The sequence below is a fragment of the Hemitrygon akajei genome, chromosome 19 (assembly GCF_048418815.1).
Source record: "Hemitrygon akajei chromosome 19, sHemAka1.3, whole genome shotgun sequence".
Classification (NCBI taxonomy): Eukaryota; Metazoa; Chordata; class Chondrichthyes; order Myliobatiformes; family Dasyatidae; genus Hemitrygon; species Hemitrygon akajei.
In genome coordinates, this window is record NC_133142.1 from 24,671,697 (window position 1) to 24,685,874 (window position 14,178).

The 14,178-nt window shown below is 40.2% G+C and overlaps 1 protein-coding gene across 1 annotated transcript in view; it reads right to left on the reverse strand.

The window, feature by feature from the left end:
- Positions 1 to 14,178, reverse strand: part of cfap20dc (CFAP20 domain containing) — a 567,108-nt gene that overhangs the window by 79,268 nt on the left and 473,662 nt on the right. Inside the window, exon 15 of the mRNA XM_073072294.1 lies at positions 10,073 to 10,179. Within this exon, the coding sequence (XP_072928395.1) occupies positions 10,073 to 10,179 (107 nt within the window). The remainder of the gene's footprint in view (positions 1 to 10,072; positions 10,180 to 14,178) is intronic.

Below are 14,178 nucleotides of genomic sequence, written 5' to 3' on the forward strand. Positions count from 1 at the left end.
CTTTATTCAGTTGTAGGGTCTGCATCTGAACGATTCCTTTTAAGGTGGTGTCACATACACACAAAAGAGTTACATGTTTAAATTAAAAATATTTTTTTCTGAAATATTTATGATCAGATGTCTATCAGCTTACTAATATTAACAGAAACCAACATTATATATGTACTGTATCAATGTAGGTATGAAAAAATGCAAACCAAAATTACCAAGAAATTCAATCCTGCTTAGTACTTCTTAATACATTATAATCAAATCAACACATTCTGCTCTGCCTCTGAAATATATTCCTTGGATTCTTAGGCCAAATACACCAGGCTGAGATGATTTATGTGTCAACTACTAACGAATTTCAAGGCAAATATTAATTTATTTCCATTAATAATGTCTGCAAAGTTCATTTCTTCAATTTGACAATTTAACAATGGCCGTAAAGCATTATCTTGTTAATAGTAATTTTTTTTGGTAAAATTCAATATAAGGCATGGGTCACGCCAACCACACGCACGAGAAAATACAAATGTGTACGTGACATCACAGAGAGAAACATGAAAATATAGAACTGTGGAATGTGTGCAGACACCTGACTAAAGGAGGGCAAAGTGCTTTCTTTCATGTCGAAGAACTGCTGCAATTCTCGGATGGCTACCTCTATGTCTGTATCACTCAGCCTTTTACTGATTGGAGTATTCCCATTTTACAATGGTTGCCAGGATTCACTTTGAAACAAAAGTCCTCTTGCAGCTTAAGTGGTTGCTATGCAACAGTGATACTTCAAAGTCCTCAATTTTTAAATCATGCCAGTTCGTAGTATTTTCCTGTTTTTGGATCGAAGTAACAATTCAAACAGGGATCATATAACAAATCCAGTACTTCATCCTGATCTTCTGTAACACTGGCTGTGTCATCTGTCAAATATAACAGAATTCTATGATGAAGCATGTGAAAACATTATACTCTCTTGATAAAATGTCTGCCTCGATACTATATGGAGTTGTTCTTTTACTCTTTTTGGCAAAGCACATAAAAATCTTTAGGAGTCAAAACAAATGAACGCTCCTTCATATGAAAAACATCAAATAGTTTGCACCACACATAAAATGCTGGTGGAAAGCAGCAGGACTTTCCGTTATTCCTGATGAAGGATCTCGGCCCGAAACATCGACTGTACTTCTCCCTATAGATGCTGCCTGGCCTGCTGTGTTCCACCAGCATTTTGTGTGTGTTGCTTGAATTTCCAGCAGCTGCAGAATTCCTCGTGTTTGCGTTTTTAAGTAGTTTGCACATTGTGTTAAATACCACTCATATGTACATTCAGGCTAATCCCGTTTCCTGGCATTTGGCTAATTTTTTAAAGTTATGATTTGGAAGATAATTTTCTTTGTTCAGTTATAGTTTTGCTATCTAAATGCTTCATTTTAAAAGTGTTGTCACATACACACCCAAGAATTATGTGTTTGAATAAAAATATGATTGTTTTTCTGAAATGTTTATGATCAAATGTCAAACACTCAATGTTTGACAACATTCCCTCTTTTGTCATCCATATACCTGTTCACATACATCTTAAATATATCAAATGTACCAAATGTACCTGCCTCAACCACTTTCTCGGGCAACTGGTTCCATATATCTATTACTGTGTAAAAATGTTGTCTCTCAGGTTCTTATTAAATCTTTTACCTCCCAACCTTAAAACTATGTTGTCTAGTTTTTGGTTCCCCAACCCTGGAAAAAAGACCATTCACCCTGTCTTCTCATTGCTACCATCAAGGAGGTGGTACAGGAGCTTGAAGACACACACTCAAAATGTTTCACTCAATGCCTCCACGATTAGATTTCGGAATGGATAATGAATTCAGGTTGACTACCTGTTTACTTTTTTTAACTTCCTGTTTTGCACAAATTTAATTTAATTATACACGCATTTTTCTTATTGCAATAATATAATAGACATATGAATTGCAATGAACTGCTATGGCAAGACATCAAATTTCACAATATGTGCTAGTGATATTAAACCTAATTTTGATTCTGAATCTTTGCCCAGATGACTTGTACAGTAAACCACCATGGAATTATCCCTCAGTTTCCTATGGAAATTTGAAGGAATGAAGGCCTAGCCTGCTTAATGTCTCCTACAACTTAGTCCGTCAAATCCCTGTAAATCTTTTTTCCACACTTTCCAGTTTAAAAGGCACATTCTTCCTATTCTAAAACTGAGCACTGCGCTCCACATATGGCCTCACTAACGTGTTGCACCATAACAACATAACCTCTTAATTTGTGTATTCATTGCCCTGACTGATAAAGTCCAGCATGCCAAAAGCCTTCTTCCCTGCCCTGTCTACCTGTGGCTCCTCTCTGAATAGTCCCGTTGTCCAAGCGTGCCCTTTTCCACAAATGTACCCAGGTCCTTCAACTCAATATAAAGTTCATACTTGGATTTGTCCTAACCAGAATTAAATTCCATTTGCCCACAGCCCAATGTCCTCAGCCCACCTACCTAGCTGCTCACAGTCCTGCTGAAGTTCTTGATACACCTCACCGGTCTATGTCACCATCTATTTTAGTGTTATTTGCAAATCTACAAACTATTCCTCAAAATATCCCCATTCAGATCATTAACACAGATGACAAATAACAATGGGCCCAGCAATGATTCCTGGTCACAAACCCCTAGTCTGAGAAAAATCCCTGTTTCCAATCATCTAGCCTATTTTGTGTCCTGTTTACTAGCTCTCTTTGGATGCCAAGTGATCTAACCTTCTGGGCTGCCTACCATGAGGAACCTTAACAAAAACCTTCCTGAAATCCACACATAATACCTCTACCACAACATCCCCCCTCACCTCATCACTTTATTCAAAGAACTCAATCAAATTTGTAAGACAATATTTCCCATGCACAAATTCATGTTGGTTATCCCTAATCAATCCTTATATTTCTAAATGTAAGCATATTTTATCAGGATGCTTTCCAGTAACTTACCTGCCATGGACAATTGGAAAAGGGGACTATAAGATCAACCTTTACAGCCCTTCTTAAAGAAAGGTACAACATTGGCTCTCCACTATCTCTGCACCTCCGCATTGTATAGTGGCTGCGAGTATTTCATGAGGACTCTCCAGTTTCTTCTTCAGCTTCCTATACTGTTCCTGGATATGCCTTGTGTAGAAGGCTATCATTGGTTACAATAGGACATTGGTAGGATGCAGAGCTGGCTGAGAACAAAAGTGTGAAGTGGCTCACTTCGGAAGATTGAACTTGATGGCAGAAAACAAGGCTAATGGCAGGATTCTTAACAGTAGGGAGCTATTACAACACGGGGTTTTCTGGAGCTTGGAGATCAATTCTGGCACTGTTCTGTAAGGAGTCTCTCTACATCCTCCCCATAGATTCGTAGGGTTTCCCCTGGGTGCTTCAGCTTCTTTCCACAGTCCAAAGATGTACCAGGTAGGTTAATTGGTTATTGTAAATTGTCCTGTGATTAGCTTAGGGTTAATCGGGTTTGTCGGGGGTTGCTGGGGTGACAAGGCTACAAGGGCTGGAAGGGCCTACACCTCGCTGAATCACTAAAATTAAAATAAATTAAATGTATGGAGGAAGAGAGAGACCTTGAGGTTCATGTCCATAGATCTCTCAAAGATGCAGCACAAGTAAGATAGTTAAGAAGGTGTGTGGTGTGTTAGCTTTTATTAGTTGGGGACTGAGTTCAAGAACTGTGAGATAATGTTGTAGCTCTATAAAACTGGTTAGACCATTCCTGGAGTATTGTGTTAATTTCTGGTCGCCTCATTACAGGAAGGATGGTAAAGTTTTAGAGAGGGTGAAAACCAGAATGCTGCCTGAATTAGAGAGCATGTCTTATGAGGATAGGTTGAGCAAACCAGAGCTTTCCTCTTTAGAGGGAAAGAGGATGGGAGGAGACTTGACATAGGTGCACAAGATGATAAAGAGGCAAAGATAAGAGTGAGCAGGCAAGGACTTTTTCCCCAGAGTGGAAATGGCTAATACAAGGGAGCATAGCTTGAAGGTGCTTTTTTGGAAAGTTTGGGGGGCGGGGGTGGGGGGGGGGGAGATCTCAGAAGCAGTTTTCTTTTTACTCAGAGTGGTAGGTATGTGGAATGCACTGCCGGGGTGATGGTAGAGGCAGATTCATTAGGCCCATTTAAAAGACTCTTTAATAGGCACATGAATGAAAGAAACATGGGAGGCTATGTGGGAGGGAAGGGCTAGATTGATCTTGGAGAGGTTAAAGGATTGGCACAACATGGTGGGGTGAAGGGCCTGTACTGTGCTGTATAGTCCCCTATGCTCTATTTACCTCTCCACTGTAATACTGCTTCTAAACCACCTACATTAATGTTACCAGGTTCAAAATCTTCACTTATTTCTTTATATTAAAAACAGGAGAAATAGCCATTGACAACTTTCCCCTTCACCACACATCATGGTCCGTGAGGGGTCTTGTTCTTCCCTAAATCATTCTTCCTCCCTTTAAGGTACTTTAAAAAATCTCAGGATTGTCCTTAATTTTTTCATGGCTCCATTACTTTCCTTCTTGAATGTAGCAGCTTTCTCTTTTACTTTGACTGGAATATGTAGTCCTTGAACTCTTACTATCTCTCTTTTAAAGACCTCCCACTTGCCTGAGGTCCCTTTGCCTGCAAACAACCTAGCCCAATCAGCGTTTGCAAGCACCCATCTAATATCATCAAATTCCATCTTCCTAATTCAGAAGTAGAGCCTGTGGACCCATTCTGTCCATTTCCATAAATATTTTAAAGCTAATGGAATATGGTCAATGGTCCCAAAGTGCTCCTTTACCATGTCCTCACTCATTTCCTTATTTCCCAGGAACAGATGAAGCTTTGCCCCTAATAATTTTCCAAATGTTTTTGAGATCCAATATTTAACATTCATGTGTGTAATATTTTCAGGTACAGGACATCCTGCAAGCTCAGCGCAGAATGTCAATTCAAGTAGGGCTGGTAAAATTATTGCAAGAGAAAATGCAGTTCAAATAACAATTATATAACAGATTATAAACCATACTACAAGACAGTACACAGAGAAATGGGCAGTTTAAGTAAACTGAACTAATTAAAAATTGCTATTGCTAATTAGTTCAGGCAACTGAGGTACATTACATTTTTGAAACATTTGTAATTGTCATTTGTGTAAGAATTCTACACTTACTATAAAACTGATGATACTTCTTTGAGGAATATTTATTGCTTACTGAATAATTCCTACACTTCCAATTTAAACAAATTGATGCAGGATGTCATATCGTTGAGATGATATTATGAGGCAGTTGAAAGTAAAATTTTGCAATGACAAGGAAAAGGGAGGAGATCCTGAAAACAGACTACAGGGAGTTAGGAAGGAAGTTAAGAAGCAGGACCTCAAAGGTAATAATCTCGGGATTACTGCCTGTGCCACACAACAGTGAGAATAGGAATAGAATGAGGTGGAGGATAAATGTGTGGCTGAGGGATTGGAGCAGGGGGCAGGGATTCAGATTTCTGGATCACTGGGACCTCTTTTGGGGCAGGTGTGACCTGTACAAAAAGGACGGGTTGCACTTGAATCCCAGAGGGATCAATATCCTGGCGGGGAGGTTTGCTAAGGCTACTGGGGAGAGTTTAAACTAGAATTGTTGGGGGGTGGGAACCGAACTGGGGAAGAGGAGGTTGGCTCACAAATAGAGAAAGCTTGTAGACAGTGTGAGAGGGAGGATAGGCAGGTGAGAGAAAGGATGCGCTCAGACCGAAGGTTTGAGATGTGTCTATTTGAATGCAAGGAGTGTTGTGAACAAAGCGGATGAGCTTAGATTGTGGATCAGTACATGGAGCTACGATGTGGTGGCCATTACAGAGACTTCGATGGCTCAGGGACAGGAATGGCTACTTCAAGTGCTGGGTTTTAGATGTTTCAGAAAGGACAGGGAGGGAGGCAAAAGAGGTGGAGGCATGGCACTGTTGATCAGAGATAGTGTCACAGTTGCAGAAAAGCAGGAAGTCATGGAGGGATTGTCTACGGAGCCTCTGTGGGTGGAGGTTAGGAACAGGAATGGGTCAATAACTTTACTGGGTGTTTTTTATAGGCCGCCCAATAGTAACAGGGATTTCGAGGAGCAGATAGGGAAACAGATCCTGGAAAGGTGTAATAATAAAGAGTTGTCGTGATGGGAGATTTTAATTTCCCAACTATCGATTGGCATCTCCCGAGAGCAAAGGGTTTAGATGGGGTGGAAGGCTTCTTGACACAATATGTAGATAAGCCTACAAGAGGGTAGTATTTGGTATTGGGAAATGAACCTGGTCAGATGTCAGATCTCTCAGTGGGAGAGCATTTTGGAGATAGTGATCATAATTCTATCTCCTTTACAACAACATTGGAGAGAGATAGGAACAGACAAGTTAGAAAAGTGTTTAATTGCAGTAAGGGGAATTATGAGGCTATCAGGCAGGAAATTGGAAGCTTAAATTGGAAACAGATGTTCTCAGGGAAAAGTATGGAAGAAATGTGGCAAATGTTCCAGGGATATTTGTGTGGAGTTCTATATAGGTACATTCCAATGAGACAGGGAAGTTATGGTAGGGTACAGGAACCGTGGAGTACAAAGGCTGTAATAAATCTAGTCAAGAAGAAAAGAAAAGCTTACAAAGGGTTCAGAGAGCTAGGCAATGTTAGAGATCTATAAGATTATAAGGCTAATAGGAAGGAGTTTAAGAAGCAAATTAGGAGAGCCAGAAGGGGCCATGAGAAGGCCTTGGCGGGCAGGATTAAGGAAAACCCCAAGGCATTCTACAAGTATGTGAAGAACAAGAGGATAAGATGTGAAAGAATGGGACCTAACAAGTGTGAGAGTTGGAAAGTGTATATGGAACCAGAGGAAATAGCAGAGGTACTTAATGAATACTTTACTTCAGTATTCACTATGGAAAAGGATTTTGGTGATTGTAGTGATTGCAGCAGACTGAAAAGCTTGCGCATGTAGATATTAAGAAAGAGGATGTGATGGAGTTTTGGAAAGCATCAAGTTGAATAAGTTACCGGGACCGGATGAGATGTACCCCAGGCTACTGTGGGAGGTGAGGGAGGAGATTGCTGTGCCTCTGGGAATGATTTTTGCATCATCAATGTGGACGGGAGATGTTCCAGAGGATTGGAGGGTTGCGGATGTTGTTCCGTTATTCAAGAAAGGAAGTAGAGATAGCCCAGGAAATTATAGACCAGTGAGTTTTACTTCTGTGGTTGGTAAGTTGATGGAGAAGATCCTGAGAGGCAGGATTTATGAACATTTGGAGAGGTATAATATGAGTAGAAATAGTCAGCATGGCTTTGTCAAGGACAGGTCGTGCCTTACGAGCCTAATTGAATTTTTTGAGTATGTGACTAAACACATTGATGAAGGAAGAGCAGGAGATGTAGTGTATATGGATTTCAGCAAGGCATTTCATAAGGTACCTCATGCAAGGCTTATTGAGAAAGTAAGGAGGCATGGGATCCAAGGGGACATTGCTTTGTGGATCCAGAAATGGCTTGCCCACAGAAGGCAAAGTGTGGTTGCAGATGGCTCATATTCTGCATAGAGTTTGGTCACCAGTGGAGTGCCTCAGGAATCTGTTCTGGGACCCTTACTCTTTGTGATTTTAATAAATGACCTGGATGAGGAAGTGGAGGGATGGGTTAGTAAGTTTGTTGATGACACAAAGGTTGGAGGTGTTGTGGATAGTGTGGAGGGCTATCAGAGGTTACAACGGTACATTGCAAAACAGGGCTGAGAAGTGGCAGATGGAGTTCAACCCAGATCAGTGTGAAGTGGTCAAATATGATGGCAGAATTAAGTATTAATGGTAAGACTCTTGGCAGTGTGGAGGATCATAGGGATCTTGGGGTCCGAGTCTATAGGACGCTCAAAGCAGCTGTGCAGGTTGTCTCTGTGGTTAAGAAGGCTATGGTGTATTGGCCTTCATCAATCATGGAATTGAATTTAGGATCTGAGAGATAATGTTGCAGTTATATTGGACCCTGGTCAGACCCCACTTGGAGTACTGTGCTCAATTCTGATTGCCTCACTACAGAAAGGTGTGGAAGGTATAGAAAGGGTACAGAGGAGATTTACAAGGATGTTGCTTGGATTGGGGAGCATGCCTTATGAGAATAGGTTGAGTGAACTCAGCCTTTTCTCCTTGGAGTGATAAAGGATGAGAGGTGACCTGACAGAGGTATATAAGATGATGAGAGGCATTGATCGTGTGGATAGTCAGAGGCTTTTTCCCAGGGCTGAAATGGTTGCCACAAGAGGACACAGGTTTGGGGAGTAGGTACAGAGGAGATGTCAGGGGTAAATCTTTTACTCAGAGAGTGGTGAGTGCGTGGAATGGGCTGCCAGCAACAGTGGTGGAGACAGATACAATAGGATCTTTTAAGAGACTTTTGGATAGGTACATGGAGCTTAGAAAAATAGAGGGGTATGGGTAAGCCTGGTAATTTCTAAGGTAGGGACATGTTCAGCACAACTTTGTGGGCCAAAGGGCCTGTATTGTGCAGCTGGTTTTCTATGTTTCTATGACATGTATCTCATCAGCACTGAGATTCAAATCATTTGATTTATACTGCAAGTTTTGAAGTCTTTGTACAAACTGGAGCACTTCAATGATTAAAATGAAGGAGGCATTTACATTGCACCTACTGATCTGAAGCTAATCACTGCAGCTCAATTTTAAGCCAGCTAGAACCTTGCTTTAGTTATCACACTCACCCTGTCTGGTTAGAATTTTGATTATCCTGTTTAGCTCTATGAGTACCCAGACTTATGCATGGATAGGATTAATTCCCAAAATCTAAATAAATTAATGTGCAGCATGCAGGGAGGATAAAAACTCTCAATTCTGAAACAGATAAACTGAAATCAGGTGGTTTATGGATCGGGCAGGGTTTCAATTGGGTTTTTGAATTCAGTGCATATACAGTACATGCAAAACCAAACTGCAGGTTCTTTTAAAAAACCATCATTCACAAGGCCTAATGTTAATTTGAATTTATTTTGCTTGTTTAACTTGCTTTTTAAATGAAAATTCAACCAAAGCCAAACATGCTGTGTGGTGAAATCTTAAGAAAATCCCTTCTATTTTAAGATGACCAGTTAGTTGTTATATATCTCAGTACAAGTCAAAGGCACTCCAATTAACCATTTCTAATCTGCAGAATTTTGGTAATATTTTGAGCTTAAATACTGAGCATTAAAATAAATGGTAAACAATTAATATGAAAGGTGAAGAATTAAAAAAGATGCTTCTTTAAAGAAAAAAATTATAATAATTCTGAATATATTTCATCCTATTCACAGATTTCCAGACTTTACATTCTGAATGTGGAGCCCAGCTTCAAGATATGCCTGGATTTACAGTGGTTTACAATAGGTAGAAGCTAAACTGTGAAGATTAAGATTGTTGGTTTGGATTCTCTCCCAGTATCTGACATTTTAAATAAAATCTGCTGCCAATAGCTTGGAAAAGCTCAGGTAAACATCCTTCAATTACTTCATCTCAGAATTTCTAAAATAAAGTTAGGGTCAGCCAATTACAGAAAGCCCAGACTTCACCAGGAATGAGTACAATGGTTATTAAGGATTGTGTATAATTACACTTAAAGTTATAATATAATTTGAAGGGGGATTGAAAAAGGATCTAATGCATTTCTGGTGTACATAACGAATAAACTCTTCTCAGGCGTCCAGCTGGGTACAGATATCAGAATTTCAAATGTATATCACAAAGTTTTACACTTTGATATTTATTGTGAAGTTATTTAAAGTTAATAATAGTTCCCATATTTCCCTGAATAAAACTCTCAGAGCATATAGATATCATGTTTTATGTAGAAAGTGTTTAATAACTATAACCAATGCTTATATCTATGTGGTCAGGTAAAGGTTTGCATAATTGCATCATCTGTTGGAACTTATATACATCCTGGTGTTCTCTGTTTCTCTGATGTAAGTTTGGTAAACTTTTGCTCTATTAAATCACTGAGCACAACAAATAAGAAATCATCTTACTGTTTAGGTCTTGAAGAGGAGATGGTTGCCTGGGTGAAATATTTTTTTGGTCCTTCATCTGTTCACTGGGCAGAATGATGGGAGGACTGAAAATGTTACCCCAGTCACTGAAATCAAGCAGAAGTAATAATTAAATTTCAATTATGATTAGTATGTTGCATAAGATAAACTGCTAGAAGAACTCAGCAGGTCATGCAGTATCTGTGGAGGCAAAAAAATTCAAGTTGAGACCCCGCTTCAGGACTGAGCGTTTGGAGATAAGACGTGTAGGATATCTAGGCAGCATCTATATGAAGAAGTACAGCAAATACAGTAAATAGCAAGAGATCTTACAGTAATCTCTTACTATCTCTTCTTTTAGTTAGTACTGACGAAGGGTCTCGGCCCGAAATGTTGACTGTACTTCTTCCTATAGATGCTGCCTGGCCTGCTGCGTTCCACTGGCATTTTGTGTGTGTTGCTTGAATTCCCAGCATCTGCAGATTTCCTTGTGTTTGCATAGGATCTCTAGGTTCTTTTAGGAGTCCAAGAATGAGTGAAAACTTGCTGCTTCAATGATTGTTTATTTTAAAGTTTAAATAAAGGAACAGATAGAGAACAAGGAGCAAAGAAAATAAAAAAAGTAAGATTAACCATATTCCTAAAATAGAAGAATCCAATCAAAAGTCACAGTCAGAGCACATGTGTTAAATGCTAACACTTAACCAATGAAAAATGAAAAGGTGGCAAACCATTATGTGATTGCTATACCACGTTTTCTACCAGTAGGAGGAGACAAAACACCACATATTGTGAAAATACACGCGTTTGTTAAAAATACAAATCATGTATCAGTAAAAACTACGATTTTAGTCTTCAATTAATTCAACTAATATCTTATCCAAAACATAAAAAGCAGTTGATTCTAATAACAAGTATGTAGAAAAGAAAAGGGAAGGGTGAAACAGAGACTGATAAGCGATAGGTTGATTGGAGAAAGTAAGGATGATGGGCAAATGGGGAAAAATTATGGAGGGGTTAAGAAAGATGAACCAAGGGAGAATAAGCCCATGTAGAAAGATATGTGGGTGATGGGCAGCTGAAACGACATGGGGGAGAGTGATGAGTCTTAGTATGCTGGGGATGAGGGAGAAGGATCAAAATAGTGATCAAAGGGACCGAGACCATGGGTGAATATGAAGGAATGGGAAAAGAACACAGAGGAATGGGTTAGCTGAAACCGGAAAATTCAATGTTTATACATTCAGGCAGAAGGGTAGCCAAGGAAAATATGAGGTGCTATTCTTCTATTGTGTTTGACCTTATGGTGTCACAATGTGGGGGCAAGGGTGCTGGGGTAGGACCCAAATGCAGGACACAAAACACTGTTTTGTGGGGTTAACTAAATAGAGTTTATTACTAGTTACAAGCAGAACCATGACGCAAGGATAGAACAGAGAGAAATCAAGGAGAGCAAAGTGGAAACGGGAATAGGCGTAATGGACAAGTACTCAGGCCCTGGACTAGGCCGGGACTCAGGGTCTGGGCTAGGACTTGGAGCTTGGGGATTAGAGCCAGGATTCGGAGCTCGAGGATCGGAACCAGGACTCGGAACATGGACCTCGAAACCTGGACTTAATACTTGAACACAAGAGCTTGGACTTGATATTGGAACCTCAGAGCCAGGACTTGATACTTGAAACTTGGAGCCAGGACTTGATACTCAAACATAGGACATAGAACACTGAGCCAGGACTCCTCCTTAGACACAGGGCATGGAGCCGGGACTCTTCTTATTTACGGGATAGACTCGGACACAGGACATAAAACACTGAGCCGGGAATCCTCCTTAGACACAGGACGGAGTTGGGACTCTTCTTGACACAGGGTCAGGACCCTTCTAGGGTACAGGGCTGGGACCCCTTTTAAACACAGGACACGGATATGGAGACCACACAATGATAGACGGTACTATAACTGGGCATGAGTTTGCTCTAAGCAGCGGTGAGCTCCTGACTCACGTTGGTGAGTTAACCTTGCCGGACCCGCTCTGGCAAGGGAAGGCGGCTTGCTGGCACTTGCTTCGGGAGGAGACTTGGCTTGCTCCAGAAAGAAACTTAGTTGGCTCCAGCTAGATGACTTTGGCTCGCACTAGCTTCGGTGACTTTGTTAATGCTCCATAAACGCTCTTGCCCCGAACGGCTGAAGCTGGAGACTTATAAACTGCCTGTTCAGTGGAGAGTAAATTGCCTTTAATCACCAAGCCCGAGGGACACAGGAAAACAGGGAATTAAAGGGAAACAAGGAGTCAATGGTCCGGATCGTAACACAAACAAGGTAAATTTAAAGGGAACCCAATCTGGACCATGACACATGGTGGCTGTGGAGAGGGCTGAGAGCAGAGAGGTCAGTGTGGATATGCGAAGGAGCATTGAATTGACAAGCAACCAGAAATTCAAGACAGCCATTGCAGACAGAGCACATGTACTTTACAAAATGGTTGCCAAAGTCATATCACAGGCACAAGTACCATAGACCAGATTGGAGAAGGTGTATGTGAATCTCCACTTCACTCAGAAGAGTTTTTTTAGGATGGTGGTGAGATAGAAGGTGTCAGAACAAGTGTTTCATCTCCTATGGTTGAAGGGGGAAGTGCCAAAGACAGGGAGGGGTGGGTGTGGAGGGATGACTAGAGCTGGGACTCACAGAGGGAATGTAAATCAGAAAGGGTGAGGAGAGGGAAAAATGGGACTGGTGGTGGGATCTTGTTGAAGCTGGTAGAAGTGAAAATAGAATAATATGCTGCATGCAGAGACTAGTGTGGTGAAAGGTGTGGATCAGGAGAACTCTGTCTTTGTTTTGTCTGGAGGCAAGGAGGGTCTGAGAGCAGAAAAGTAGGAAATGGAGGAAGTGACAACATGCTTTCTGAAGAAGGTCATTTGAGAAGTACAAATAAGTTGGCTGGGACCAGGTAATTGGAAGTTGTCAAAATGATGGACAGTATGCAACATGTCTTGGATGAAGGTGGGAAGATTCTTGATAAGGGGAGATTGGATAATGTCAGGACACAATGAGATAAATTTGGTGGAACAATAGCAGGCAGAAGCATTAGGTCTACCAGAGCAGTCCTGTTTCTGGATATCAGTGTCTTCATGATTAGTAAACTTGTGTAGTGGAACTGTGTTTCTGGAATGTGATAGTTCTTGTATTTTTCAAGGAAGAGAAATTACACTTTAAATAGGAAGTAATCTTTCTGCAAATGATCCTTGAGCTTCTATATCTGAAATCTCCTATTAGCACTCTCATTGGATGAACTTAATTATTTATTTGTTAGGCTGTTCACAGCATGGACTGCCCTAGAATCCTGACAATAGAAATGGAACCCAACAACCTATAATGACATTAAAATATACTCTACCACAATATTATACTGTACCAATAAAGTAATTCATTGAAAACGTGTAAGTTGTCAGAAAATAAATACATGGATTTACAGTTTCCTGATGACTTAAACCCAATGCAACCACTTTAATGCCTCTTTTCTTAACTTAAGGACAAGCTGGTAACTTCAAAAGTTATAAAAGAACAATAACACCCTGTGGCAGATGGGGTAAAAAAAAAACAGGTATGTTACTGCATTTTAAAGTAATGCAAAGTTAGTATAAGTAACTTAGACTAAATAATAAACCACAGAATTTTTAATAAAAATTCTAATGAAAGTAGTGATATAAAAATATGCTGAAGTATTCAGAAACAGAAGAGATTCTGCAATGCTGGAAATCTTGAGCAACACACAGAAAATGCTGGAGGAACTCAGTAAGTCAGGCATCTATGAAGGGGTATAAACAGTGAACACTGAGCCCCTTCATTAGGACTGTTGAGTCTTTGCAACTACATATCAATTAAATAAAAATACGCATGCATTAACTGGTGTATTTAAATTGCAGCAGGAGAGAGAGGGGTGAGAGAAAGCAACGTGCATGGCATGTGTGGACAACAGATCAATATGCAGTGCTAAGGGAGGGGAGTGTCATTCTCCAAAAGAAATAGATCCATACATTACTTTAGATTAATGCAACATAAAACTGTATATGTACTAAACATTCAATTTCCCTTTTATAAACCCA